General features: G+C 39.1%; 3 protein-coding genes across 4 annotated transcripts in view; 2 read left to right on the forward strand and 1 right to left on the reverse strand.

Moving 5' to 3' along the window:
• Positions 1-1,404: 1,404 nt before the first annotated feature.
• LOC105386834 (leucine-rich repeat-containing G-protein coupled receptor 4) lies at positions 1,405-4,207 on the forward strand. Its single transcript, XM_038112828.2, has 3 exons — positions 1,405-1,761; positions 2,268-2,431; positions 2,642-4,207. The coding sequence occupies exons 1-3, from the start codon at positions 1,752-1,754 to the stop codon at positions 3,926-3,928; spliced, it is 1,461 nt and encodes a 486-aa protein (XP_037968756.2). The 5' UTR covers positions 1,405-1,751; the 3' UTR covers positions 3,929-4,207.
• A 538-nt stretch (positions 4,208-4,745) lies between these two features.
• On the forward strand, positions 4,746-8,641 carry LOC105391978 (insulin-like growth factor-binding protein complex acid labile subunit). Its single transcript, XM_011563561.3, has 4 exons — positions 4,746-5,037; positions 5,409-5,481; positions 5,946-6,151; positions 6,400-8,641. The coding sequence occupies exons 3-4, from the start codon at positions 5,969-5,971 to the stop codon at positions 8,458-8,460; spliced, it is 2,244 nt and encodes a 747-aa protein (XP_011561863.3). The 5' UTR covers positions 4,746-5,037; positions 5,409-5,481; positions 5,946-5,968; the 3' UTR covers positions 8,461-8,641.
• An 803-nt stretch (positions 8,642-9,444) lies between these two features.
• The window catches only part of LOC105391355 (protein windpipe), a 30,475-nt gene continuing 13,564 nt past the window's right edge, over positions 9,445-26,355 (reverse strand). Inside the window, exons 2-3 of one of the 2 annotated variants that reach the window (XM_011562823.3) lie at positions 25,264-25,306; positions 9,445-12,641 (exon numbers count right to left, since the gene is read on the reverse strand). In XM_011562823.3, coding sequence (XP_011561125.3) covers positions 10,571-12,622 — 2,052 coding nt within the window. In that variant the 5' untranslated portion in view covers positions 12,623-12,641; positions 25,264-25,306 and the 3' untranslated portion in view covers positions 9,445-10,570. Of the gene's footprint in view, positions 12,642-19,987; positions 20,121-25,263; positions 25,307-26,355 lie in introns of those variants that run through there. The other variant, XM_048633536.1, reaches the window with a different exon arrangement.

The following is a 26,355-nucleotide window of genomic DNA, read 5'->3' on the forward strand; positions in this document are numbered from 1 at the left end:
CATTTTTGCCGAGCCCGGCATTTCTACCGAACGTTTTGTCACTACGAATTGCCGGTAGAACGACCGGGCCCGGAGTAATGTGAACGAGTTTGTGCCGGTATCTGTCCCCCGCTCGCCCCGCTCGTGCTCCCCTCGCCCCTGGATGTAAAATGAAAAGAATGGAAAATCTTTCCCGTAAAATATGGTGTACCCAATGTTTTCTTTTATTTTGCCTTCTATTAAGATACCACCACAACACAACAATTTCGTCGTCCATTGTGCGCGCAGGTCCAAATTCAACTGAGGACTGTCTGAATTTCTTCCGGGATCCGATGTAATGTGAACACTCTGTCCGGTGTCCGGTTTTCGGCAGATCTGCCGGTCCGGCGTAGTGGGAACGCTGCCTTCGGTAGAAATGCCGGGCTCGGCAAAAATGCCGGACCCGGGATAATGTGAATAGCTTCATACAAATTGTACAGCCACTAGCTCTTCCGGCAGATCTGCCGCGCCGGTAAATCTGCCGGAAGAGCTAGTGGCTGTACAATTTGTATGAAGCTATTCACATTATCCCGGGTCCGGCATTTTTGCCGAGCCCGGCATTTCTACCGAACGTTTTGTCACTACGAATTGCCGGTAGAACGACCGGGCCCGGAGTAATGTGAACGAGTTTGTGCCGGTATCTGTCCCCCGCTCGCCCCGCTCGTGCTCCCCTCGCCCCTGGATGTAAAATGAAAAGAATGGAAAATCTTTCCCGTAAAATAGGGTGTACCCAATGTTTTCTTTTATTTTGCCTTCTATTAAGATACCACCACAACACAACAATTTCGTCGTCCATTGTGCGCGCAGGTCCAAATTCAACTGAGGACTGTCTGAATTTCTTCCGGGATCCGATGTAATGTGAACACTCTGTCCGGTGTCCGGTTTTCGGCAGATCTGCCGGTCCGGCGTAGTGGGAACGCTGCCTAAAACGTCGGGGCAGTTTAAATTTGTATCGGCCCGACTCCCGCGCGGCGGGTCAATAAATAAGGATAAAACCCATTAGGAGTGGTCTTGAGCGGTCCACCAAATCTCTGGCCGTCGAACTCTCCTTACTTAGACTTAGATGTTTCCGACGCTATTTTGCTATTAAGATGTTGCCTATCTCTGTAAAGTGTTTCTGGGGTGTTTTAACGGCGCTGTCTGTCGGTTTCTAAGTCATGAACAATACTACAAATTATTAAAGATATTTTTTTGTGAATCATAGATCGTAATCTTTGTCCATCTTTACCGAAAGAATAACAACAATCTTAACCTTAGACTCGAAATGCAATGTTTGAGCAGATTGATAAGAAATTCAGTTTGTACGTGTTCGCCGAGCACTCCCAACTCGAAGATAAGTCGATGCCTAATCAGAGATAACACTCAACACAATCAGCACCAATTTTTAAACTGTAGTTATTTTTCAGCCACCAACTGTCAGTGTTCGTAGTTTATTTTATTTTGACACTTTTTAAATTACTTTGAAAAAGTGGTAATCGTTGCATTTTTTTAAAGTGACTTTTTTAAATGCAATACCTGTGCGGTGTTAAGTTTTGAATCAAATCGGATGTTATCTTAAGATAATATATAGTATCGGCTTATCGATACACAGAAATGTATCTGAAAACACATAATGTAGAATATTTGGAGAATTACTAAGGCGGTAAAGTAGGTGATGACTCGTATTCAAGTTTGGCAGTTATACCGTTTTGAGTTAAAATGTGAAATAGATTAGGAAGAAAGAAGTGTCCGCTATGGGATTTGGTAAGCATTCACTAAGATAACTTAATTTTATTCTACAAATAAAGGGTCCTGTAATTATAAAACGCAAAAAAAATACATATTAGGTAGGTACCCTATATATTTTTAAAATAAGTCAAAAACATACACCTCCTGACCTTTTTGAAATAGCGGGCGTCCGAATTTATATTTATTAAAACTTAACATTAACACTCATGACCCATTTGTATGGTAAAATTTGTATTTTACTAGTCAGTGCGGTAGGCAGGCAGAGGTCCATTTCTGCACCTACTTTATGTCAACATAGTAGTTGTTTCCGAATTTTTTGACAGAAATGTACGCAGGTGACAGAAGAATACGTATTTCGTAAATTGTAAAACCCGTATACTATAGTCCCTGTACTAGACGCTCATATCAAAAGCATACTTTATTCGTATGTACTTCGCTCCAGTTTCGTTTTACTAACCCTATAAGACCATATACCTTTAACTACTGCAACCAACACTCACCGCCAACTCCTCTCACTCCAGCCATACCCCCGCGCTGGCTATGCCTTGTCCTGGTGCTGGGTTCCTACTCCTGCGAGGATGCTCCGGAGCCGCCGTGTCGCCAGGTGGAGCTGGACGGAGGGCTGCAGGTGGACTGCTCGGACTTGGGGCTGACCGAGATGCCGGCTGGCCTGGATTATGATCAGGTTTGTAACCTACTATAGCTCTTTGTTGTGCATGGTTAGGCGAAAGTTTCTTTTTTTATAATTTTAAATATGTTTATGAAACGTTAATCACGATTATACATTTTAATTCCACGCTTTTTAAGTTAACTTCAAGTGTGGATGTTTATATTTATAGATTTAACTTCTTCAGTATACCTACTAGGACTTAATTGTGACTATTTTCCGTTCCAGGTCCAGATACTGGATCTATCAAACAACAACTTCGTAGACTTCCCTCCAGAACTGCAATACTTCACGCGCATTGAGAAGCTGACACTAGCGGGAAATCACCTGAGTGGCGCTATCCCCTCATTCTTATCAAAATGGGACAAGCTTCACACCCTTAACCTGTCGGACAACAACTACATGAGCTGGGCCACTCCCCTCAACGCCTCATTAAGAAAACTCGACTTATCAAAAAACAAAATCAATACAATCGACGAAGCGGCGTTCTCCGGGATGTCTTCATTACATTTCCTCGATTTATCTGAAAACAGGATCTCCAATTTGCCGGCGGGCGCGTTCAGTGAAGCGAGCAGTTTAGACAATCTCGTTCTATCCAGGAATGAGTTTTCCGCCGTCCCGGATATATCGTCGTCGTCGCTGAGGAGTCTAGACCTGAGCAGCTGTCAGTTGCTGACAGTAAGCCCGCGTGCTGTGGTGGGGCTGACGGCGCTTCTGGCACTGGATCTGTCCATGAACCAGTTGGAGTTCCTCCCGGACCACTTCTCCTCAGGCACGCTGCAGCAGCTGGACCTCAGCTACAACGCGGTCAGCGACCTCACGGACCACACCTTCTCGTCACTACCGCATCTCGCGGTGTTGGACCTGAGAGGGAATGACTTCCGGGACGTGTTCCCGACGTCCGTCTTCGCCTCGAACCCCTTCCTCCGCGAGCTGCGGCTGAAGGGGAACCGATGGAGCTGCGACGGCTTCAACCTCAATCTCTTCATCACATACGAGTACCTCACCCGAGAGCCGCCTAAAGTCGCGGACCAGCGGTCCCTGGTCTGCTACTCTCCGTTCAACGTGTCTCAATTATCCTGGCAGGAAGCGTACATCCAGACGTGGCATCCGAGCGAGGGCTACGACACTTTCAGCATGGTGGCTTTAATGATTGGCGTCATCATCGGAGTGGTGCTGACGTCGGCCGTGTGCCGGGGACTCATGGCCCTCAACAGGTCAGAAGATCCTCCAGCTAGCTCCAACAACGTGGCTGGGGAGACCAGATTAAGCGAGCGCGTGGAGTCTGTAGTTTTACGGATTCCTCTGCGTGAAGACTTGCCTCCGACGTACGACGAGGCGTTATTAATGCCGCGGCTGAACGCGTCGTTTCACTCACTCCCTGACTTCGTGGATGAAGAGCCGCTGGCTGGCAGGTTCCGGCGCTCGCGTTCCATCGGGGACCTGGCGGAGCCCCGGCCGCGGGGGGGCGACAGGAGGTCGGTCAGGCGGACTGTGCAGATCAGTATTGAATGATATGAGGTGGTTGTTCAGCGTGGCTGAGTAGGTTTAGATATGTTTTAGATAGAGCAGCTTATTTTGCAAAGGTCTCGTAGATATATTTACCTGCCTCAGGGAAGTCTCGTAGATATATTTACCTACCTTAGGGAAATTCACTGATGAATACAGTTTTGTATAATGTGCATAAGTTATTTATTTGGTAGGATAATGATTACAAGGTATAAAATGTATTTAAGTAAGTTTTGATAGCCGATATGAGTGATATGTAAATTAAGAATAAATTGACTAGGATTATATTAGTTTCATTATTATTCCAAAATATAATAATCTGTAATTTAACCCTCACAACGGGAACAAGCATTCAAACATAAAATATCTCTCACCGTGACCACTTATGCCACCTACCAACATCAGGACAGAAACACAATGATATCGTACAAGGGAACCAAAATACAGTCTGTCCGATACATGACAATGTCGACGGTAGATGCCACACCTACTGTGAAGTTCGCCGATTCTCCACTAGATGGCGTTTGTAAATTAAATTCCTCTTATCAGGTGATTATAGCCACTGAAACTGAAATGCGATAACCTGAAAGCATAGATTCCTTATCCAAGAACTACAAAAAAAACCTTTCAATGTACATAAATAATCAGAATAACACTCCTTACGAAGCAGTCAAGTAGAACTTAAAGCTGATGAATTGATGATACAGCAACAGGGCGCTAAGGTGGAAGTATTTATTCCGCTTAGTAAACTTCTCATTGAGAAACCGGCCATTAGTCACTGTGGCTTATCAGCTAGATACCGCTATCAGATTAGAAGCACTTGAATTTAGCACAAACTGTTGAGCCGCGACGCTAGCGACATCTTTACGAATTTGTTTTAGTTTATTTTTTTACACACTTTGTTAACCTGTTACCAGTGTCTACTGTGCTAAAACTGCGATTTTAGTGTTAATTATATGTTCTTTAGAGTGTGACCTAACATAATAAGTAATTATGTCAAAGTGATTAACTCATTAATTACCTACAATAATCTCTTTGGATAATCTAGGAGTTGGAAGTGTGATCACAGTCTGCAGTTTAAAACAGTTCCAACGGGATAACTTATTAATGTAAAGGTAAGTTCCATAACTAACTACATATTTAGTAAACTTATAAGATTAAAAACAGTAAACTGCTAAACTCCATCACCTGGAACACTAGGCCTTAATCTTTCGGTAGACTCATGTATTTCCTGGTACGCCGGTAAGAGCAGTTACTTACCACCTACACCTACCCTTAAACGTTATTATTATTATTAAACAGATAAATAGTTACTTAGTTTTAAACATTTAAGAAACTGCTAGTGACCTAACTTCTCTGGCTCAAGTTGACTGTGCCAGTCTGAAGTTAACAATTCCAGAGCAATAAAGGTTTTATTTTGATTTCTATGTTTACCTATTTTTTTATAAAGCTATCTATCTGACCAATATCTCTTTTTAATTTTCAGGTTAACAAAATCGCTGATAATGTCAATAGCGCGTTTCTGCCCTACAAAGGCTGAACTACAAACTACATAGCAGGTACATATAGGACCGACCCAAATTCGCCTTCTACACAACAAACCTATGGCTTTATCTAACATTGATAAAAAAGAGATAACAGTGTTATATTACACATTACAGTTTCATAAGTCATTGAGATTTAGTTAAGTACTACCTACATTCTTTGAAATACAGCAAACAATACACAGAACTAACCTTATGAATTAGGAAGCATTTTCCGACGTGTCTTCAATGACAAGTAGACACTTATCTATTTTTGGGGTTCTGCGATTGATGCAGGTGTTCAAGTATATTATTTGAATTAAAGAAACTCAAGACACTAAATAAGCTTGAACATCATTCATTTTTTGTAACTACATAAAACTAGGTCAATCTAATCTCATCACCTTATGTAAGTAAATCATTAAAATCTTTACCCTTACCCATTTTCCACTAATCACTTTCTCATAATTACGATGACTCAACCAACATCCTCATTACAGATGAGTAATGCAACTGCTCAGACATGGTCGTGCTACTCAGGAGCATAGGTGCCTTACTATGCCTGACTGCAGTCGCAGGAACCCTGGACTATGAGGACAATGACCCGGGAGGTCTGTGCAACGTGTGTCTCTGCAGTGAAGACCTCGTCAGTGTGGACTGCTCCAGCCTTGGACTGACTGACATCCCTCCTGGGGGTAGTTCCAAGGTAATGATTAAGAACACCACCAGTAGTTACTAGTAGTTAGTAGCACTTTGTAGCCTTTGAACATGTACCACAAGTATTATATACGGTCATTCATCATCACGACCCATCACATCCCCACTGCTGGGGCACGGGTCTCCTTCCAATGAAGGAAGGGAATGCTTAGTCCATGGTGAGATATAAATTATTATTGAAGGATGTCTATTACCCTCTTTATTAAATTATTTATGATATTATTTATTGGTTTCCAGGTCCAGAGGCTAAATGCTTCCAACAATGAAATCACATCATTTCCGAGAAATCTGAACAGGTTTCCCAACTTAGGAACACTAGATTTAAGCGGAAACCAGCTAAGTACTCTGCCTGCAGATGCGCTGTTCAACCTGACCAATCTGGACCTGTTGAATTTGTCCAGAAACGCATTCGAAGTGTGGCTCAACTTGAACCCCAACGAAGTATTACTACTAGCAACAAGTTTACGAGTCCTCGATTTATCAAATAACCGATTTACTTCACTTGGAAACTTAGAAAATCAAGAACTTTTTGTCAGTAACAGTCTAGAGATATTAATTTTGGAAAAATGTGCCATCGCAACTATTCACGGAAGATCGCCACTCCTTGGATTGAGCAATTTGAAAGTTCTCAGGCTCAGCCATAATCCGTTAAGAAGAATCCACAGCCTTATGTCTTCAACCTTAAGGCTGTTGGATGTTAGCAACTGCCAGCTCAGCTATATCCATCATGATTCCCTCGTCAGCCTTCCGTCACTGATTACTTTGCAAATGTCGCACAATTTTCGCCTAGTTTTAGCAACAACTACTGAAACTCTTTTATCAGATTCATTGAGGTATCTCGATATTTCCTATTGCAACGTTATGCAACCGAGCCTCGAAGGCTTCCCAAATCTAAGAAAGGCGTACATCAGTCACAACATGGTACGATACCTCACTAGCATGGAGTTTGTTAACAATACAAAGTTAGAATATTTAGACCTCTCCTATAACAGTATTAGTTCAATAAAACGTGACACATTCCGAGGATTACTCAAGCTAAAATACCTAGATTTGTCTTGGAATGAAATACCCGCTCTACCGGAAGACGCTCTTCTTGAAACTCCAGAGTTATCTCAGATTAACCTATCAAGAAACTACTTTACAAAGGTAGGACATTTGAAGTCTCTATCAGTAACCGTGATGGACATGAGCCAATGTGAAATAAGTATGATCGGAAAGGATTCCTTGGAAGGCTTGCAGTCTTTGATTGACATCAATTTGTCTCGAAATCTACTTTCACACATACCTGACAGCATATCTTCAAATACCTTACAAAAACTAAACCTAAACTATAATCGCATCAGTGCAGTAAATAACTACACATTCTTCATGCTGCCTCGGCTCACCTCTCTGTCGGTGACTGGAAACCGATTCACAACAATATGGCACAAGGCATACTTCCAGTCCAACCCGTACCTCGACAACTTAGATTTAGACGACAATATGTGGCGGTGTGACTGCTCCTACAATAATATGTATGACTTTTTCGAATATGTAACTCTGGAGCCAAATAAGAAAGAAGAATCCTATAAGCTGATTTGCAACAGTCCCTCGGAGTTGTTCGGTAAGACCTGGTTCGACGCGTGCTACATGACCTGGGTGCCGGGCCAGCAAACCATGAATGCGGATGGTGTGGTGTGGTTCTTGTTCAGCGTAATTGTTGGATTAACGTTAGTATTCCTAGTTGTGTCAGCAGTAAAAAGATCGATGAAGAGAAGGCTAGAAGCGATACAGGCAGAAAGGGAGAGACAGGTGGAAGAAGCGAGAGACAGGCTGCGACAGATGAGGATACGTGCCGAGCAGGAGGCGCAGTGCAATGCACCTGACCCTCGAGACCTGGTGCCCCCGCCCTCGTACATCGAGGCTCTCTCCATGCCCAAGCTCAACACCTCCTGCTATTCCCTCAACGAGGCTGGCTCAGGCAAGTCAAAGAAACGAAGAGGCCGCAGAAAAACGAAATCAAGCGGAGATCTTTTAGAAGAAACTGAACGGAATGGCGATGTAAGGGATGAGTTTGAAATGGTTGAAAATACTGACGACAGACGCAGAAGGCGGCGGAGAAGATCAGCCAAGTATGGGAGTCATGAGATAGCCGAGCTGGACCAGTCGCCCGGGGCGCGGCGCCGCAGGATGTCGGAGTACGAGGCGGGTGCTGACAGCATCACGGTGGAAGTTGAAGCTGAAATGGAAAGGCCTCTGAGGCCGAGAAATAGGAGGAATTCTATAGACGACGACGAACCACGTGAGAGTGACTTTTAAAATATTTTGATGTAAGACTTTTCAGAGGAATAGGTAAATTGTACATAATATTTTGTTAATTTAATTTATAATAAGTAAGTAATAAAGTAGTATTGTATTTTTTTAAAGTGTCAATAAACTTAAAATGTTTCTGTATAGTTACCGTCTTAGTTATTCACATAAATATAATATATATTTTGTTTGTATTGTTTTACTTTTGTTAAAACTACACTTGCTAGCAATGAAAAAGCTCCACTTATAATTATATATTATACTTGTAAGTACATAAAATATAGCAATTGGGCGGAACTTTGTCGTTGGTCGCGATTGATATATCATGAAAGCTGGATTTCCGTAATATGTATTTCAGTACAGTAGGTACTTTCTGTAAACGTATTAAAGCGCCATCTACAAATCTTTCCGGAATTTATCATAATAATTATAATGTACATTAGTAGTACAGGAAATATCTCTAGGTGGCGCTTCTTAGGATGTTTTTCAGTAAGTACAGACAGAACAAGAGCTAACTGAAAAGTATGACCTTTTCAAATTCTATATTATTTACCTTCCTGATACAAGGGTAAACCTACTAATACAACATAAGTAATAATAACTCTTATACTTACCTACTTACCCTAAAATTCATTGACTGTATTGAAAATTTACAACAAGGTTAAAATTGATTTCGAAACACACGAGTCTCGACTCTCTACGTCAGTCAAAAAGTTGTAAATCGTATATCACAATGTCAATTTTAAACCTATTGCAAAGTGTCAAAAAGTTCTATGAATTTGAGGATTAGAATCTTGACTACAATAATTTTAAATGTTCCGTTTGAGGCGGGTTTTTGTTGTAGGTAGGTACATCGATCGGTTAGCACTAGGTACTTGTAAATAGCTAGCTAGAGAAACTGAAAAAAATCCTGCCTGTATTATGCCCAGAAGCTATCTTTAAGTGCTTAGTCCAAAGTATAAAATACACAAATAGGAAAATAAAAGACACAAATTCAATCAACGTTTTTATATTGTAACTCTCGGCAGAATATAATAAGCATTTAATACCTAATTAATCAGTTTGTTGCTGCTATTGTTCTCTATCTGTTGATGAACGTAACACGAGTCGGGATCATAGACAATAAATTATAGTAAAAAATAAGGAAACCGATAATATTTTAACCTAAATTACCATTACTTTGTTTCATAATGACATTTGTTAAAAGCTTACTGAACTAAAAGCAGAGTTCTTAAATTAATTATGAAATAGAAACCAAAGTAAAATTATAGTTGTTGACAAATATACAAAATACGAATAGAAAATAATTCTATTTACACAAAGAGGAAGTAGTTTTATTCTTACAATAAAATGGTATCACATTCTTAACTTAATTAACATAATCTACTGTTAAGGAACATAGCTTCAAGATGAAAGATCCAGTATATACCTGCCCAGACGATTACCACTAGGAAATGAAAGATGTAATTCGTCTCCTCAATAAAAACCACAATTTAAAACAATATTATAATCATAATAAATGTAAATTACAAACATCCTCGTTGTTCTGTTTTGCCAAACTCTACTTTACGGTAAAAGTAAGTACACAACCATATACATTTTAAAAACCATCTCAAAGGATTGATCAAAAATACATCAGTGAGGGAATCGATATCATAAATAACTTAAGAAATAATGATAGTCCCACATACATAGCTGCATTTCACTACATAATCGACCAGCAATACCATCACAGCGACCTTTTTCATACAATTACTGACCACGTTTGTATAAAAACTACAAACAAAACGTAAACATGTGCGCTTACTGACAATTAAATAAAACCTATCTACTTTAATAGCTATCATGAACATGGCAACATTTCTACACGTATAAAAATATGATTTTATTTTATTGCGTAGGTATAATATATTCTCATAAATATAGCTATCATACTAGGCTATGTATAAAATAAAGGCACTGACGACTACAAACACGCTTTGGCAGCAGAGTTTCAGACTTGACAACGAACCGAGTACCGAGCACACATTCTACGCACACGAAATCACAGAAGTTTTGCCAATAGTTTAGTGTTTGCTACTAGACACTGATTGAAGGTCCTTGGCTTGTGTCGCGGGTCTCAGGTGGCGGAGGCGCGCGCGCCGGGGCTGTGCGCCGGCGTGATGATGATGTCGCCGGCGTTGGACCGGCTTCGAGTAACCAGCACCGGAGTCTTGGGCTTCGGCGTCTCCGAGAGCTTGATCCTCACGCGGCCCATGTCCGGCGAGTACACCGGCACGTATTCCCGCGACGGCGACAGGAAATCAGAAAAACTCGGATCATTTAACAAACCTTGTGACGCGTCCGAATCAACCCCGTTTAGTTTCGGCCCATCATCGTCGTTTAGAGGCACGAATATGTCCTCGCTAGACAGCGAATGAGTGTCTTTCCGGGAGTCAGGTGAGGTAGGTCCAGATTCAAACGATGTATCCTGCTGCGTAGGTGATGATTGTTTGTCGTCTGCTAAGTTGTTGTCTTTTGAGCTACTCTTGTTCTGGTTCGTGTCTCTTGGACTGTCGGTCCTTGTACCTTTGTTATCACTGTGTTTCATGCCATTGCTTACATCCCCATTTTTCTGATTATTTTCATGAGTTGGCACTAGTTCGTACTTTCCATTTACCTTCTTTTCAATAGGTGTTTCTATGAGTGCAGGCTTACCTAGCAATGACTTGTTCATATCCACCATTTCCTTTGATGCCTTTTCTACATCTCTCTTTTGCTGTCTGAGAAGTCTTCGGTCCCTTCGTTTTCTCATTTGTCCCTTTAAGATTGCAAATCCGATTAATCCAACAAGTATAACTATGATAATAGCTATGCAAACATATGTACCCGTTTTATGGGGTGCTGGTTCTGAAGAGGCCAGATCGTTGACGTCAGAAGGCTGTGTCACACGGATTGGCTCCGACACAGTAGTGTCACGTGTTAACTGAACTGTAGCACTTCTTTCGGTTGCCACTCTCTCAATAACAGGTGCTAAGGTGGTTTCGCTGTGCCATAGTGGACCTCCTTCATAAACTGTTGGTGGTGGTGGTATCGGATACTCTGAAGTATTGTCATCAGGAATAAGTGGTACTATTGGGCCAGTATATAACTCAGGAGGTGTAGTAGTTGTAGTTTCTACAGGCTTTTCTAGTTCCTCATTGTAGAAACCAAACCCAGATCCTTCAAATCCTGACCCTTCAATTGTATCTTCTGTGGTGTCCTCCTTCTTCTCTTCAGCCTCTAGTGCGCTCACATGTCTAGCCTCTACTATGTCTTGGGATGGTGTCGTTTCTGTCGCATCACCCGACCCTTCAACTTCATCAGTTGTTTGTGTATATTTTAATTTTTTAACTCTAATAAATTGTTGACTATCGTCCTCTACTATTTGGTCCCCTTGAATAATGTTACCATCCTCTAAATCACTATTAGCTACTAATGGCATCGACTTCAGCGCCGTGGTTTCCTCGCCGACGAGCACCGCGTCCAACGGCTGGTCTCCCATCATCATGTCTAAGTAATTGTGTTCGTACTTAGGAACGTTACATACACTTTTCGTTTTCAATTCCAGCCATGACTTTCCTTTGAGGTTTCGTGGACTTGCGCATTTGACGTCGTCAATGAAGACGTTGTCTCGCAGCAGCTGGTCGCGCGCCAGGAGATTGCCGCAGGAGCAGTCCAGCGGGTTGCCCGCCAGCTCCAGGTGTTCCAGACTGCTCAAATGCTTCAAGTCATACGGCACGTCTCGCAACAGATTGTTAGTTAAGTCTACAGAACTAACACTTGTAGGTAGAGGCGTCATCGAGAGATGCTGGAATCGGTTGTTCGCCAGATTCAAGTGCACCAACTTCTTGGCGTTGTGGAGGAACTTGTCGAGTTCGGTGAGTCCGTTAGTGGAGAGGTCGAGCGTGACGACCTCGGTGAGGCGGTCCAGCTCGTGCGTGAGCCGCGAGATGTTGTTGTGCGAGAGGTCGAGGATGTTCACGTTGTGGTGCTTCTGGCGGAGGGTGAACTTGTAGAGCTTGTGCACGTCGCTGCAGGCGGCGCGGTGCAGCCCGTCGCGCGTGGTGGAGCACAGGCACGCGTCCGGGCACACGGCCGCCAGCGCCGGCGACACGGCCAGCAGCGCCACCAGACACGCCCTCAGATACATCGCGACGACAATTCAGCACCTGGAAAGAGGAGACACAATACGGTTACTCCAGCTGGACAGAAGCTTTGTAGTCTATAAGGCTTGTCAATGCGCTTGCGCTGTTGTTACGCAAGGTAAATCATGTCAGTGCGCATTAATCGCTTATCTATTAGCGGTCACTCCGCGTGTCGGGTTGCAGCCGCAATTTGTGCGCATGTTTCACAAATGTCCAATCGTTTTTGACGACCGTGCACCGTGCACCTACACGGAACGACTTCGCCAAACAAAGAACAGCGACCAATTTTCCGTCAGGCGCTTTATCAGTCAGTTATTCTCAATAAAATAATCGCGACATCCCTGACAGTCGAGTGCGCGGCGTCTAAATATAGAGTCTATGAAATATACGGCCCCCTACGGTCTAGTGCCTATCAAGTCTGCCACTTCAATTATAAATGTTTGTGGTGCAGTTAGAAGACCGATTTGAATATAATTGCTTCCTTCTACTGTGATGTTTGTCTGAGAATTTTTCTTTCGGTAGCCGTATGATACGGTATAAGTGAGTGGGTGTTCCCGAATACTGCGGGCCAGTGATTGAGTTATATTCGTGCGATGTTCACATCCTCTGCACTTGGCCGAGTGTCGCCAATGTTAGCGGAAGCGGCTCGTTAGTGTGCGAACATCACCTGCGGAGTGGGCGGCTCCTCCACTCGACCAGCCGACAGGGAATCAGGAACAAAGTTATAGGCATGATTAATGCTGTAAGAGGGATGCGGCAAACGGCGGAACAGAGGAAAACTAGCTGAAGAGGCGAGAAGGCCAGTTCCAATGCTGAACCATGATTCGTTCGTTATCTTTATAAAATTTAAACTAGGATTTTGTGTTATTTATAACCTTAATTCTACCTATTAGTATTTACAAAACACGCATATTTTTTGTATTTTACACGAGTGTGTTATGAACATACGAGTACCTATCATTCAGTTATTATTTCGGGTAGCCGCTTATTAGAAACCAGTAAAAAGATACTTAAAATAAACTTTAGTCACGCAAAGCGAACGCAATGTTTGTCAATTTGGATTCGCTGGACACTTGGACAGTCATCCCATCCTGTGCAATTTCGGTGCTTCACTCGCGACGCCGACGACCGGAAAGCTAGAACGTTCTGCCGCCTGAAGGCCACCTATTATTATCTTATTCTTGTGATATCCCGCCAATTTTAATGTAATCAAAATTTACACGCAACGATCATTCTTGCTATCAGTCGAGTTTTTTTAACGAATGCCCGGCCGTTGAAGATAGTTCACATGGCGTTTTTATTACCTACAGTCTAGCTAGAGTAATTATAGGATACGAATATGATTTCAATTTGGTCTAGCAACGGAATACGAAAAATTATAAGTAGGTATACATCGTAAGAAAAATATAATACTACTGTGATGTGGTTCACCAGTCCATACAAAATAAAATACACTATAAAAGACATAAACTGGATTTTTAACACGTCTTTGCTAATTAATTTCAGGAAATGGTGTCTTCACCTGTATTTGTATTTGGAGATACCAAACTTGTTTTGTATCATTGTTGAATGTTTAGAAACATCGGCAGAAACAATCGATACTTATGAAACTTATCGCCTATGGAGAGACTGGTGTTATAAGTTTTCGTGTTTATTTGAATACGAGTGTGTCTTTTTCTGATACCGTAGCTCTAAGATGATGGAAATTTGAATTATTATTTTAATTTACCTATCAATACATACCTACCTACAATCTACATACATATTGTTATATTTCATCAAAATCGGTACAGCCATTCTGAAGGTTTTTAAGGTGTTTATGTAAGCACTTTTATTATATAAAATGACGCCACTTGGCGACAGGGGCGTAATGCATGACGGATTTATGTAGAACAGCTAACAGCTATCTGTGCAAATATGTATCATCATCAGCATAAACATGCACTCATATTACCAGCGAGGCTATACTTTCTGATAAGTTCTGGAGCCTTGATAGATTGATAGATATATTTTTCATTATTCAGGACAGTGTAGTAGTTAATAATAATGGTGCTCAGGCCTAAATTCGATTTTGAGAAACAAAAACGAACTTAATGAAATACCTACATCATACTACCACTGGATATATGTACATACCTACTTAATTACGTAGACATCACACAGCAAACCACTCTTCCTCATGCAACTCCTCATCCATCGTGTCAAACCTATCATAATAACTTCTGATGAACAGAATTTAAACCTCAACATGACCGTGACATCGCAAGGAATTACCTAGATGGACCTACCTACATGCCTACTTTATACGGAAACGTTTAAGCTTAACAAAAAACGTAATAATACACGCACGACATTTTGTTTTAATGTTAATTAGGTATCCAGAAAGGTAGGTATAAGTACTTATTATTAACTGACCCAGGGTCTGAGGGTCACCTGAGAAGAATCGGACTAAGTGAATTTTAAGTTAAATAATGATTTTACGTACCGCCACCGCAACACTTTGCTTACCGATAATGATAAGGTAGCTGCTGATTTAACTTTAATCGTCCTTTAAAATGCATGAAAAATAATTCCTGTTGCTTAAACGTATACCTACTTACTTACTTCCAAAGTCACATTTTATTGTGTTTTAGTAAGTAATAACTAAGTTTGAATGTTTTAATATTACAGACTATTTTATAACTATTTATCACAACGTCAATGCGGGAAGTTATTACAAATGATTTCAATCCAGAGCTAGCGCATCAACATTAAGTTCATCCATTCAGAATAAGTTCCACCAGAAAGTTTTTCAACCCGTGTTATCTGTTGATCGGCCTGGTGACCGATGACCGGTCCTCGTGACATTTGCTGGTCAGCCCCGACCGTCTCGCGAGTGACTCACTCGTTGTGACACCACCAGACTCCTGCCGCGTCGTCGTTGCGTATGTGTTCACTTACTTAACTTGCATAACACAAGCTGAAGCTCTGACCCTTTATGAGAGGTGTTTCTACAGGCCATCTTATTCTCTGGTTCTGGCTTCTAGTTGATTCCGTACCACCACCGACACATTAGCAATTAATAATCCATAAGCAGCGTCGCTTGCCTGTCAAAATCTGTCACATCCAAGTTACGTCAGATTTTGAGTAGCTCACGAATACCTTGTTGACAGAAGAAAGAAAGGCTATCTATACGTGCTGTGAGCTTTATGATTGTTTATTGCTAATGTTCAGTGATGGTAACCCCACTGAACACCAGCCTTCATCCACTGTCTACTAAAACCTTAACTTATTTAAGGATAATGTTAAAGAGCATTGTTATTCCTCCAATGGAAAATTTCTGTACTTTGAATTTTGAGGGTATTTTTACCCAATAACTACCTATAACTGACTGTAATCTAATGGTTGCTTCATCAGGAGCTGTGGCTTCGGCTAGGAGGAAATTATTCACTATCAAAGTTCTTTAATTACAAAAGTCGAATACATAGATATAATACCACACATTATTCATCTATGACCTAACCAGATAACCTCTCTTACAACGAACGAGCCAACTGCAAATATTGACCCAAATTAATCGCATACTATGGAGGTACTGTTATCGTTATCACTGTACAAAGTAAAGTAATTAGGTCCGATTCCCACGCCGGGATCGAATAAGGGCATTGCTAGAGATGAGGTCTGGTGAACATGCACACTTGATCAGGGGAGGCACTAAGGCATAGACTATAGACTAGAGGTGTAATACTTATGTCGCTGAATTTCATTACCAACGCATGCACATCGGACACTTTTAGTATCTTTGCGACTAAGCGCAAATCAGATTCGCTCAATAAATGTTTCAATTGATTCGAAATAATCATAATTGAATTTCAATTTTCAACAAACAATAATTATTACTTACTAGGTTTTTCACAGTGTTTGTTTAGGTAATTAAATAAGTTATGTATGTAAGAATGGATGCGTAGAGAAAGGTTTAAAACCATAACACAGTTAATAGATAATTCATCTATTCATGTAAGTGTGTTTAATTTTTATGTCCCTTATACATACTTATTAATTATATTAATAAAGCCCAGCGGCCAGCAATGAACTTCGATGAGCCAGCCCCATGCAGTAGGAGGAACTTGATATCTGAGCGCAGTGGGCCGTGCTCCTGGGAACCCTAGCAGACCTAGATCTTACTGCAGATAGCCTAATGCGAGCTGGAGTTAACTCATTCATACTTAGCAAGTTTATTTAGCGGCCGACTTCAGCAAACTGTCATATTTTTTTGTATTTCGACGTAGGATCAGCCCATAGCTGCCCAATATCTATTAAGTATACCTAGTTTTGAACTAGAGATATAAGTGCCTATATTGTGATGAGATTGCATAGGTGGATATGTTTATTGTTATGTTTTGTGCGATGCACGCATGCAGTAACATCAAAGACAAAAGTTTACGAGTTTTCTAACTTTCTTACATCAAAGTAAGTTTCCGCGAAATGTCATAAAGTAATACTTATAAATACTTACGAGTATTTGATGCAGGTATTTTACAGTGATCAAGACAAAAGCGTACCTGCATTATTCTACATAATTTACTAAGAGTTATAAATGCTCGTAAAGTATTAACAACATAATCGTTTAGCGTGCTCAATAGGAAGAATTTATTATTAACATAAACAATCTCAATATTTTGCACTTCATGAAATTTATTGCACATTTATTCGATCGATGCTGAGAAAAGCCACTACCTACCTATCTCCATAATATTATAGTTTCACCTGCATACCTGTCTGAAAGTCTAGGAAAATAGCGGTTCACCTTCAAATCTATTTATATGCGGAAAATAATCGGCAATATGCACTTGAACCAGCTCGAAGTAGCAAATAGATCTTCTCCTGTTAACGATAACATGCCTCGGTTTGCCATAAATTACGAGATAAACACCAGACCCACTGTAGCTATTCCTCATGCTGAATTAAGACATTAGTTAGAGGCTAGGTCTAGAACTAATAGATATAATATTTAGTACTAGCTTGAAATTACGTGGGCAGTAAGTTCAGTTACGTTTGATACTTTATACTCTTGGTAAGTGATGGGGATTGTACAGAAGTACGTTTATGTTGCAAATAAAATAGGGTGTTGCAAAACCTTCACAATAAAAATAGGATGATATACGGATCAAATAAAATAAAATTTCATTCCAGTATTGAAGACTACCTTAAGTCCATAATATATCAGTGCCAAGTTAACTTTGTAAAAAAATATTATTGAATATTTTTTTGGAACAGTCTGTAGTAACTAGTAGGTATACCGATAAACAGGTAAACCGAGTACACAGGTAAAAATACATACGAACAAATTGTTGTACATATTTTGAAAAGTCCAGATACCAAAAAATGTGTCACGTATTTTTTGATAATACAATCGTCTTTGAGGTCAACTGCTCCGATATACTCTCCCAATTATACAATCCATCGTCAAGTATAAATTATAATAATAGATAATTATAAGAATAAAAAACACCTAATAAGTATGTATCTACTTGCAATTAAACAACAAGAGAGCATCAACCCCCGATAACCAACAGGAAACAGTAATCAATTATTTTTAGCAACACTCGTAAAATAGTTTAATTTCCATTCAAAGATCGATAATGTGAGTGTATTTCTGCGAACCAGTAAAAGCTGAAATGATGAAACTTTATAGCAGAAAGTGATAGAACCCTTAGCTTATGCGCCGGAGCGTACGATGGAAAATAAACAAATAGCAGTATGGGTGGTCGTCGTCATACCCACAGGGGGGGCAAAGTGGGACATTTAGTGGGACACCTATAAAAGGTAATACACGAGTGCGAGCAATGAAATAGTTCAAGTGACATAACACCAAATTAGTCCTAAATGGAAAAGACTAGATTAATGACGCCGTCCGAAATGATCAAATTCTAAATTAAATGTTTTAAAAAACTGGGTGTAGACATTTTTTAAGTGGAAGTTTTTTAAATCTAGTGATTGTATTCCTCGTGTCACTATATACGCATAGGTAGGCAGTAAATTCATATCAATGACGTCATAGTCGCCATGTGTGGACTTGTGGTGCAAATGTTGGTGGTTCGATAAATTTGTTGTTAAACAGTGGGTGTGCCTCGTCATTCGCGCCTTTTAGAGGTGAGCGATTATTTACTTTACATAACCGACCACCAGTTCTCGGAACGATATATGCGAAATCTCTATTTCAGTAAATAGTACTTGAGTGACTAGGATAATTTGATTTGAATCAACAGTCTGTACATAATTATATTGACTTGGAAATGACATTCGAACTGTATGAAAGCGCTTGTTTGTGCAAGTTTTGAAAGCCGCTGGTAGAAAAAAATAAAAAACCGACTTCAAAAAACCACTAAAATGTAAGTAATAATTTAAGGTTTACACAAATTATATGTGACAGTACAAATATACCTAAGCAGGAACTGTTCTTTTTTGAAGAAATATGGCACCAACTTCAAAAAAGAACAGTTCCTGCTTAGGTATATTTGTACTGTCACATATAATTTGTGTAAACCTTAAATTATTACTTACATTTTAGTGGTTTTTTGAAGTCGGTTTTTTATTTTTTTAAATTATTATTTTATTTTATAGTTTTTAGTTTATTTGCAATAATTTTTAATCAAAAGTAAGATGCAAATGATACCAAAAAGTCCTACTAATCAATACGAATCATTCAAGCCTAAACACGAGGTAGTTGCTATATACCGTTGAGGAGTTCCCTTGACTGCCTTCCGTTTCCATCATCAGATCAGCTCAAGGTCACCATCATATTTTATTGTTATAAGAACTATATTTACGTTCTTAATTTCATTAGAATCGGTTAATATGTGTCCAAAATGGAAATTCATACCCTGTTTATACCCCTTTACCCACCCTTAGGGGTGAGATAAAATTCTGAAAAAAAAATGGGACCACCTGGAAGCTCAACCCAATACAACAAAAAAAGAATTTTCAAAATCGGTTCATAAACGGCGGAGTTATCGGTGAACATACATAAAAAAATATATAAAAAAAAAAATATCCCGACGAATTGAGAACCTCCTCCTTTTTTTGAAGTCGGTTAAAAATACAAACACAGATTTTTGGCGGAATGCGAAATTTACATAAGATTGCACTTTTATCTATACAGTATACGTATAGACTGCCCATTCAGAACAATTTGGTTCTCCCACGAAAAGCAAATGGGCAGTTTTCTTTCTAGAACTGTAAATCTTTTCAAACTTTAGTTAACTAACGAGAAAATTTAAGTTAAGTTTGTTTCACACCTGGAAATGCTGAAATTTCGTTGAAAAGGGTAGGACTGAAGTTCATGCAAAAGTAGATTTACACAAGTTAGAAACAGGGCCACAATCACTCACCGGAAAGTTACAAAAAATACAGCAAAAAAAGAATTCTCTCTATAAAACACAACATAATCACTCGACACTCGCGTCGTTCCAAACAAACATCGGTATCTCAGTACATTCGCACACAAACTGGGTTTTCTCTCAAGTTTAAAGAAATGTTTTATTTTGCGACCAAGGTGAAGTTTTTCTTCTGTGATGCCAGCGGACGGGAATTTCACCGGAAATCGGGACGTTTACATGCTCTCATACCAAACAGCAGTAATACTACTAGGTAAAGAGTACCTACATTCAAAGTATGGGCAGTAAGCATTAAAATTACATAGGTACTCAGTAAATTTATAAATAAAGGTTATATTTATAAGTATTGTGTTTATATTTATAAGGTTATATGTATAGAAAACGTCAAAGGAGTTTGTTTGTTTAAAATAATCTTTAACATTACTTGATACCTATTATAATAAAAAGTATGGGCATTTTCATAGGGTTTCCTAACGTGCATTACATGAGCCAATTTTTTCTTCTTATTTTATAAACCGAACATGGCATGGCATAATGTATAGAAAACGTCAAAGGAGTTTGTTTAAAATAATCTTTAACAGTACTTGATACCTATTATAATAAAAAGTATGGGTTTTTTCATAGGGTTTCCCAACGTGCATTACATGAGCCAATTTTTTCTTCTTATTTTATAAACCGAACATGGCAGCCCAACTGGCTGAAAAGTTGGATGGCGTCCAACTGAGAACAATTTCAGTTCAAGCGATTATTCCCCTGGTCACTGATAACTGGCCGTCCGTCCCTTGAGGGTTAGCCTAGCTTGACAAAAACTAACGAATGCGAGTTTTCACGGTATTTTTTATGTAAGTACCTTGTCAAACTGACGAACCGTCAATGTTTCAATGAATTGATAGGCGGTTTCAGATTGACAAGGTGCAAAAGTGTATAGCTACTTATGCAGCTGACTGTACGTTTAATGATAGACTATAGTAACCCCCGGGGAGAGTTATGTCTATAACGTAAAACTAAGTTTAAGAGCGTTTCTGCGCGAGCCAACAACTATATCTCGTTGTATTAAACGATTGCTCTTTTTTGTTCGTATTTCGTCAGTATAGAGTAGCCCTCCTATCCCGTCCGTGTCCCATACGTATCGTCTCCGTCTCGGACCCGGATCCGTGCCAAGTGCACTCCTCGCCTCACTGACCTCGATCCGTGGGAAACGACGGATTATTTTTGTAACTTTCATGCATTTTTTGTTGCGCGAAATATTTGTCTAGGTATGCTGTAGTTTCGTAGAGCGAGCTCTGAAACGGATTACCTGATTTGAGTGCTGCCTTTGTCTCTTTGAAAGACAAATAGATCGAGAGTGCCTATTGGGTAGGTATACTTATTATGATTCTTGGACGTCGGTGTAGCATTTATAAATTTGTAAGCTCTTCAAAGACAGCCTGATTTCAACGTTGTTTAGTTAGATGTGCAATAAGCTTATTGCCAGCTTGATTTAAACAAGATATACCAGCAGTTATACATTATGCAGTTGGCTGTCTGCAGAACATTGTTTATACATTCACGGCTGGGTACAGTGTGCGTCAAACAAGCTTCTTTCTGTGTAAAAAATATCTGTTTTGCATCTTCACTTTGCTGAGATTAACCAAATGACGTATACAATGGATAAATAAACCATAATGGAAATTATTAAAATTGATTTTTCGATCTAAAGGTAAGCAATAGGGCCGCTTTTTTGTGCTGTTTTTATTTATAAGTTGTATAGAGTATCTATCCTATTCTAACAATAATTATGTTATCAAAAGTTTTTAAATAAAATTTATGTTTATACCTTTTCAGGAATAAACAAAAAGTGCTTACACATCTTAGATGTCATTCCAGAGTGTTACCTTCTCGTCGAGATAATCAATTCATAAAGGTGGGCAGTAGACGCACTTTCAGTTTTATTATTCATGTGTATCGTTTGCCACCGACACGACGACGACGGTAGACGCGGGCAGACGTCCAGTCACCGTGACTTGCGAATAACAGAATAAGCCTGCGTTTCACTGACGATGGTTTGTGTTTACATCCGTATATTACCTATGAGTTAATATAAAAAATAGTCTTGTACTCTCGTCTTCACTGTTTTTTTTTCAAAATGCATAGTAGTAGGTAAGGTACAGTGGACGTGAAAAGTGCGTGGTATTTTGGGCAACTTTCGCCGTCGCTTGGCAGTGGGCCAAATATTGGCGCAGACTAGGAGACGCCAGCGTGTCACCGCAGATTACCTATTAATTACAATATTTTGTCGTCGTGCGTAAATAATTAGGTATGTTACATTGTGCTATATTATGTTAAAATTTACTCCTATGTGTCTTAGAATGATTTTACTCCATCTCGATACCTGTACATGATTTGACAGGATCAGAAAAACAAGATTTAACATTATGATCGATGCTGTGACGTTTCGATACGGGTCATAAAAACTAAATACTTAATTAAGTTAAGTAACTCAATTCGTATTACGTTCGCGTGACCTTCTACGCTGGTCTCTGTCTACGCAACACACCATGACCCTGTACCTGCTAGTTTGTTAAAAAATATAAATGGTATGAAGCCGGTTTTGACAATAACACGCTCGACCACGACTACACATTGCGCGTCAAAAGACTTCGAATTCCCATACAACTATTACAAGCACATCCTTTAGAAGTTTTTATCTGTCTAATTAAAAAAAAAATATTAGGTATATTTCTTGCATAGACTGTCACGTAACAAATAATTTCGGACCATTTTTATATATGTAGTTCAGTAGTTAGTAAATAAATAAAATCCAAAATCAATCCATAAAACTACCTATGTGTATGTAAGTACCTACATTATGGTTCACGAACATTGAAATAAAATTTTACGAGTAGTAAAACACCTAAGCGCATTTTTTCTAGGGTGCCTGACCTCAGTGGCGTCAACGACTTCATCAGTTGACCATCACCTGATCCAAACCAGTTCCAGACACTTCGCAAAACGCCTGATCCTAGACGTATACTTTTGTTTACGACTGTACATTGTAATTTGGCTAATTGGCGGCGAAGACGAAACTGATCGATTGGTTGCCATTAATTGTGGTCGGTTAGTTTTAACTTTTACCGATAGGTGTCGATACAAGTTTATCGTGTTATGTGGCTTCATTAGCATTTTAAGGATAAAAAAGAAACGTGTTAGAATGTAAACCATGCACACCTAGGAATAACAACGTAAGTAAAGTAAGCTGCAATAGTTTTGCTTCCCGTTCAAATTGTCATATTCAAAATGAAAAATACGATACTAGGTACTTACCTATAGGTAGAAAAGTAATATTCGTAAAAAAGTAAATCGTGTGCATTCATTTACGAAACGTGTTATCAAATAAAAAATGCAAACGAACCACTGAGCAAATAATGCTCCGATATGCAAAACACGAACATCCCTACACAAATATCACTTTCATTCGTTCACGTTTCACGTCACAACGTCACTCGAAATCATAATGTATGCGACAAACCGCGACTGCCGCAAGGTCAAAAAATATCACCCATGACTAATTATACTTTATCATATCACATATCAATATCACGTTGATTGCGTAACAAAAACTTTATTTGTAAATGTCCTCAATTACACGACAAATATGACTTTACCAATCAACGTCAAATCCGTTAGAATGAATATTCAGCTAATAAATAAAATGTGTGATTCGTTAAGACCGGTTCGGTTTATTGGAAGATGGATGGCTGACTCCGCACCTTAGCCTCGTACAGCTCTAGTGATACCGACATACACTAATAAACAAGATACACTAATAAACTGATTACTTAATTTAATTTGTTAAAATTTATCCCATAGCCTTAGCCACAACAAGACCAAAAATGCACGTACACTCCAATGTTGCTATAATAAAAAAAAATACAATGAATTTAAGCTAAACTAAATCACTTAGAAATGTTTAATCTATTTGTATAACATTACATCCATCCATACTTTCATGCATTCCTTGAAGATCGCATAGCGTAAATACTTGGAATCGCATTCCACTTGCATACTTAGAAGAAAAGAGAAAAACAAGTGTGAATTGGGTATTTTTGTCATTTAGTGATTTGGCCATAACATCGGGCAAATTATTTTAGCAACAAATATTTTTTTTAGCGAACTCCACACACATAATTAATAAATATTTTTTGCTGTATATTCTAACTTATCTAAATAGCAATATATTAGATAACACTTCTACTATAATCCTAATGACGTCATAAAAAAAAAACTTCCAATAGGAGACGTAGTTGTGGTGGAATTTGGACTGTTCCTCAGTCTCAGACGGTTTCGTTTCGTTTATTTTTTCTAATGTGTTGTCGTAATATTATGTTATGTTATGAGTTTATGTTATGACGAAGATTATCTTATAGTATTTGGACTCTACCCTACTCTACCCTGTATTCTCTCATTCTTAACATGTCAGGACAGGAACCTATTTTAAGCAAAACAAAGTACGGTGGCCTGCGCCTAAAAGTATACAGGCGGAGTTTTTAAGATAGCGATCCCTGATGATGAAGGGACCAGCTACATCTGTTATAAATCCGGGGACGTGTTGTGTGTGATGTGTGTAGCAGTGGTGTTTATGTGGATGTGCTTGAGCAGCATGTGAGCTTGAGATCGCTATTTTAAAAACTCCGCCTGTATACTTTTAGGCGCAGGCCACCGTACCTTTCTGAGTATTGATCCAGATTAGTAAATATTTTGCTATAATATCCCCTCTTTTGTGTGTAGCAAGTTCCCATTATCATCTGTGGTTCTTCAGTCAATTAACTAGTACTAATTATTTTCAATTGCTACCCGATTATTCTCTGTTGCTGAATTAGGCTCAATTGAGAATACAAGTCTGCAAAGGATTATGAGTTTATAAAATAATAAAATAAATTTTCATCTGAGTAACACTTTTCTAAGAAGTATTAAATTAAAAAATTAAGTACTTGACAATGAAACCTCAATTACCTAGCTATTTCAATAAACAACCACAAGAGTGGTTAAAGTATTATGTAAATGTTAGCTATGGCGGATGGATAATGTGTAAAATTACATTTAAATAAATAGGTAGGTACTTATTTAATTATCATTGAAATCTTAAGAAGAAATCCATTTTTAAACACACATAATCGATCATAAAAAATATAATTGGTTATCTCGTCTCCTATAATCATACGGTAGCAATAAAATAAAAAAAGTCATTCAAATTATTTAAAATAAAAAAGATAAGTCAGCAAATATCTTACCTTCAAAGAACAAACTTCGACAGAGGCATTCCACTTGTTGCACCTGAAAAGGATAGAAATATTTTAATTACGTATAATTTCGAGTAATTACTAAATTAATTGCAAGAATTTGGCATTTTACACTGACAAAACGAACTTGAGTCTGCGATACGATCACTTCCAAACTTCCAACTAACCACCTTGGTGGTGAAAGTAAAAATAAACATTATAAAATTCCAAAAATACACGGCAATCTTACATTCTGTAATGTATGCACAAATCTAGATTTAGTAAAAGCTTTTGAAAGTTTAATTTGTCAATGACAGGAGCAAATTGATTTAATAAATTAACATGCTGAGTTGATGGCTTTTATTGGTTGCCATAGGAATTTGGTACAGCTGTCCTCAAATGATTCGCGAAAACGAGATCTGAACCGAAGTTGGAAAGGTGCAGAGTCTGACCGAACAGCTGTTCGACGTTCGACGACACTCCGTGGTGGGGTCACGGCTATTATTACCGGCAGGTAGAGTATCACGTGATCTCACATTTCTTTTAAATTGAGGGGAATTCAGAACTTGCAGTACGATTCACCGAACCAATTAAAACGGTTTACCGAATGATACGATCTTTCTGCACCGTATCTCGTATGACATCGTGCAATGCGCGTTGCAATTTTAAAAGTTCTCGGGGATTTACTCATTATTTCACGCAAAAACGAAATGCCTTACTACATACAATGTAGCTGCTCATTGCATTTTATACTTAATCAAGTTTAAAGGTTATCGAGCACGGACGCACACTTTATAGCTCGCGAAGCAAATTTGTCTAAAGGAGTGCCGCAGGGAAGTATCCTCTGTCCCCATTTCTGTGTCATATCTTTGAGAATATATAAACAGCTCTATTGACTTGAATGTCACATTAAAACGATTATAATTTCCGCTTGCTATAAAACAATACGTAGGTATTGTTCACGAAACTTAGTGGTTACTGATGTATGCTTATTGTCCAGTCACACGATTTTTTACTTAGTTACTTACATAATGTGGCTAGAAAGACACTGAAGATGAATTACAAAGTTAAACTGCAGTCGTTATAGGAATAAAAGATAACGCT

The sequence above is a fragment of the Plutella xylostella genome, chromosome 5 (assembly GCF_932276165.1).
Source record: "Plutella xylostella chromosome 5, ilPluXylo3.1, whole genome shotgun sequence".
NCBI classification, from domain to species: Eukaryota; Metazoa; Arthropoda; class Insecta; order Lepidoptera; family Plutellidae; genus Plutella; species Plutella xylostella.

Bases quoted from the DNA above. Each gene is read 5' to 3' on its own strand.
- LOC105386834 (XM_038112828.2), top strand. The intron at 2,432-2,641 runs GTTTGTAACCTA...TTTCCGTTCCAG, and splicing joins CTGGCCTGGATTATGATCAG to GTCCAGATACTGGATCTATC.
- LOC105391978 (XM_011563561.3), top strand. From the start codon at position 5,969: ATGGTCGTGCTACTCAGGAGCATAGGTGCCTTACTATGCCTGACTGCA. The intron at 6,152-6,399 runs GTAATGATTAAG...ATTGGTTTCCAG, and splicing joins CTCCTGGGGGTAGTTCCAAG to GTCCAGAGGCTAAATGCTTC.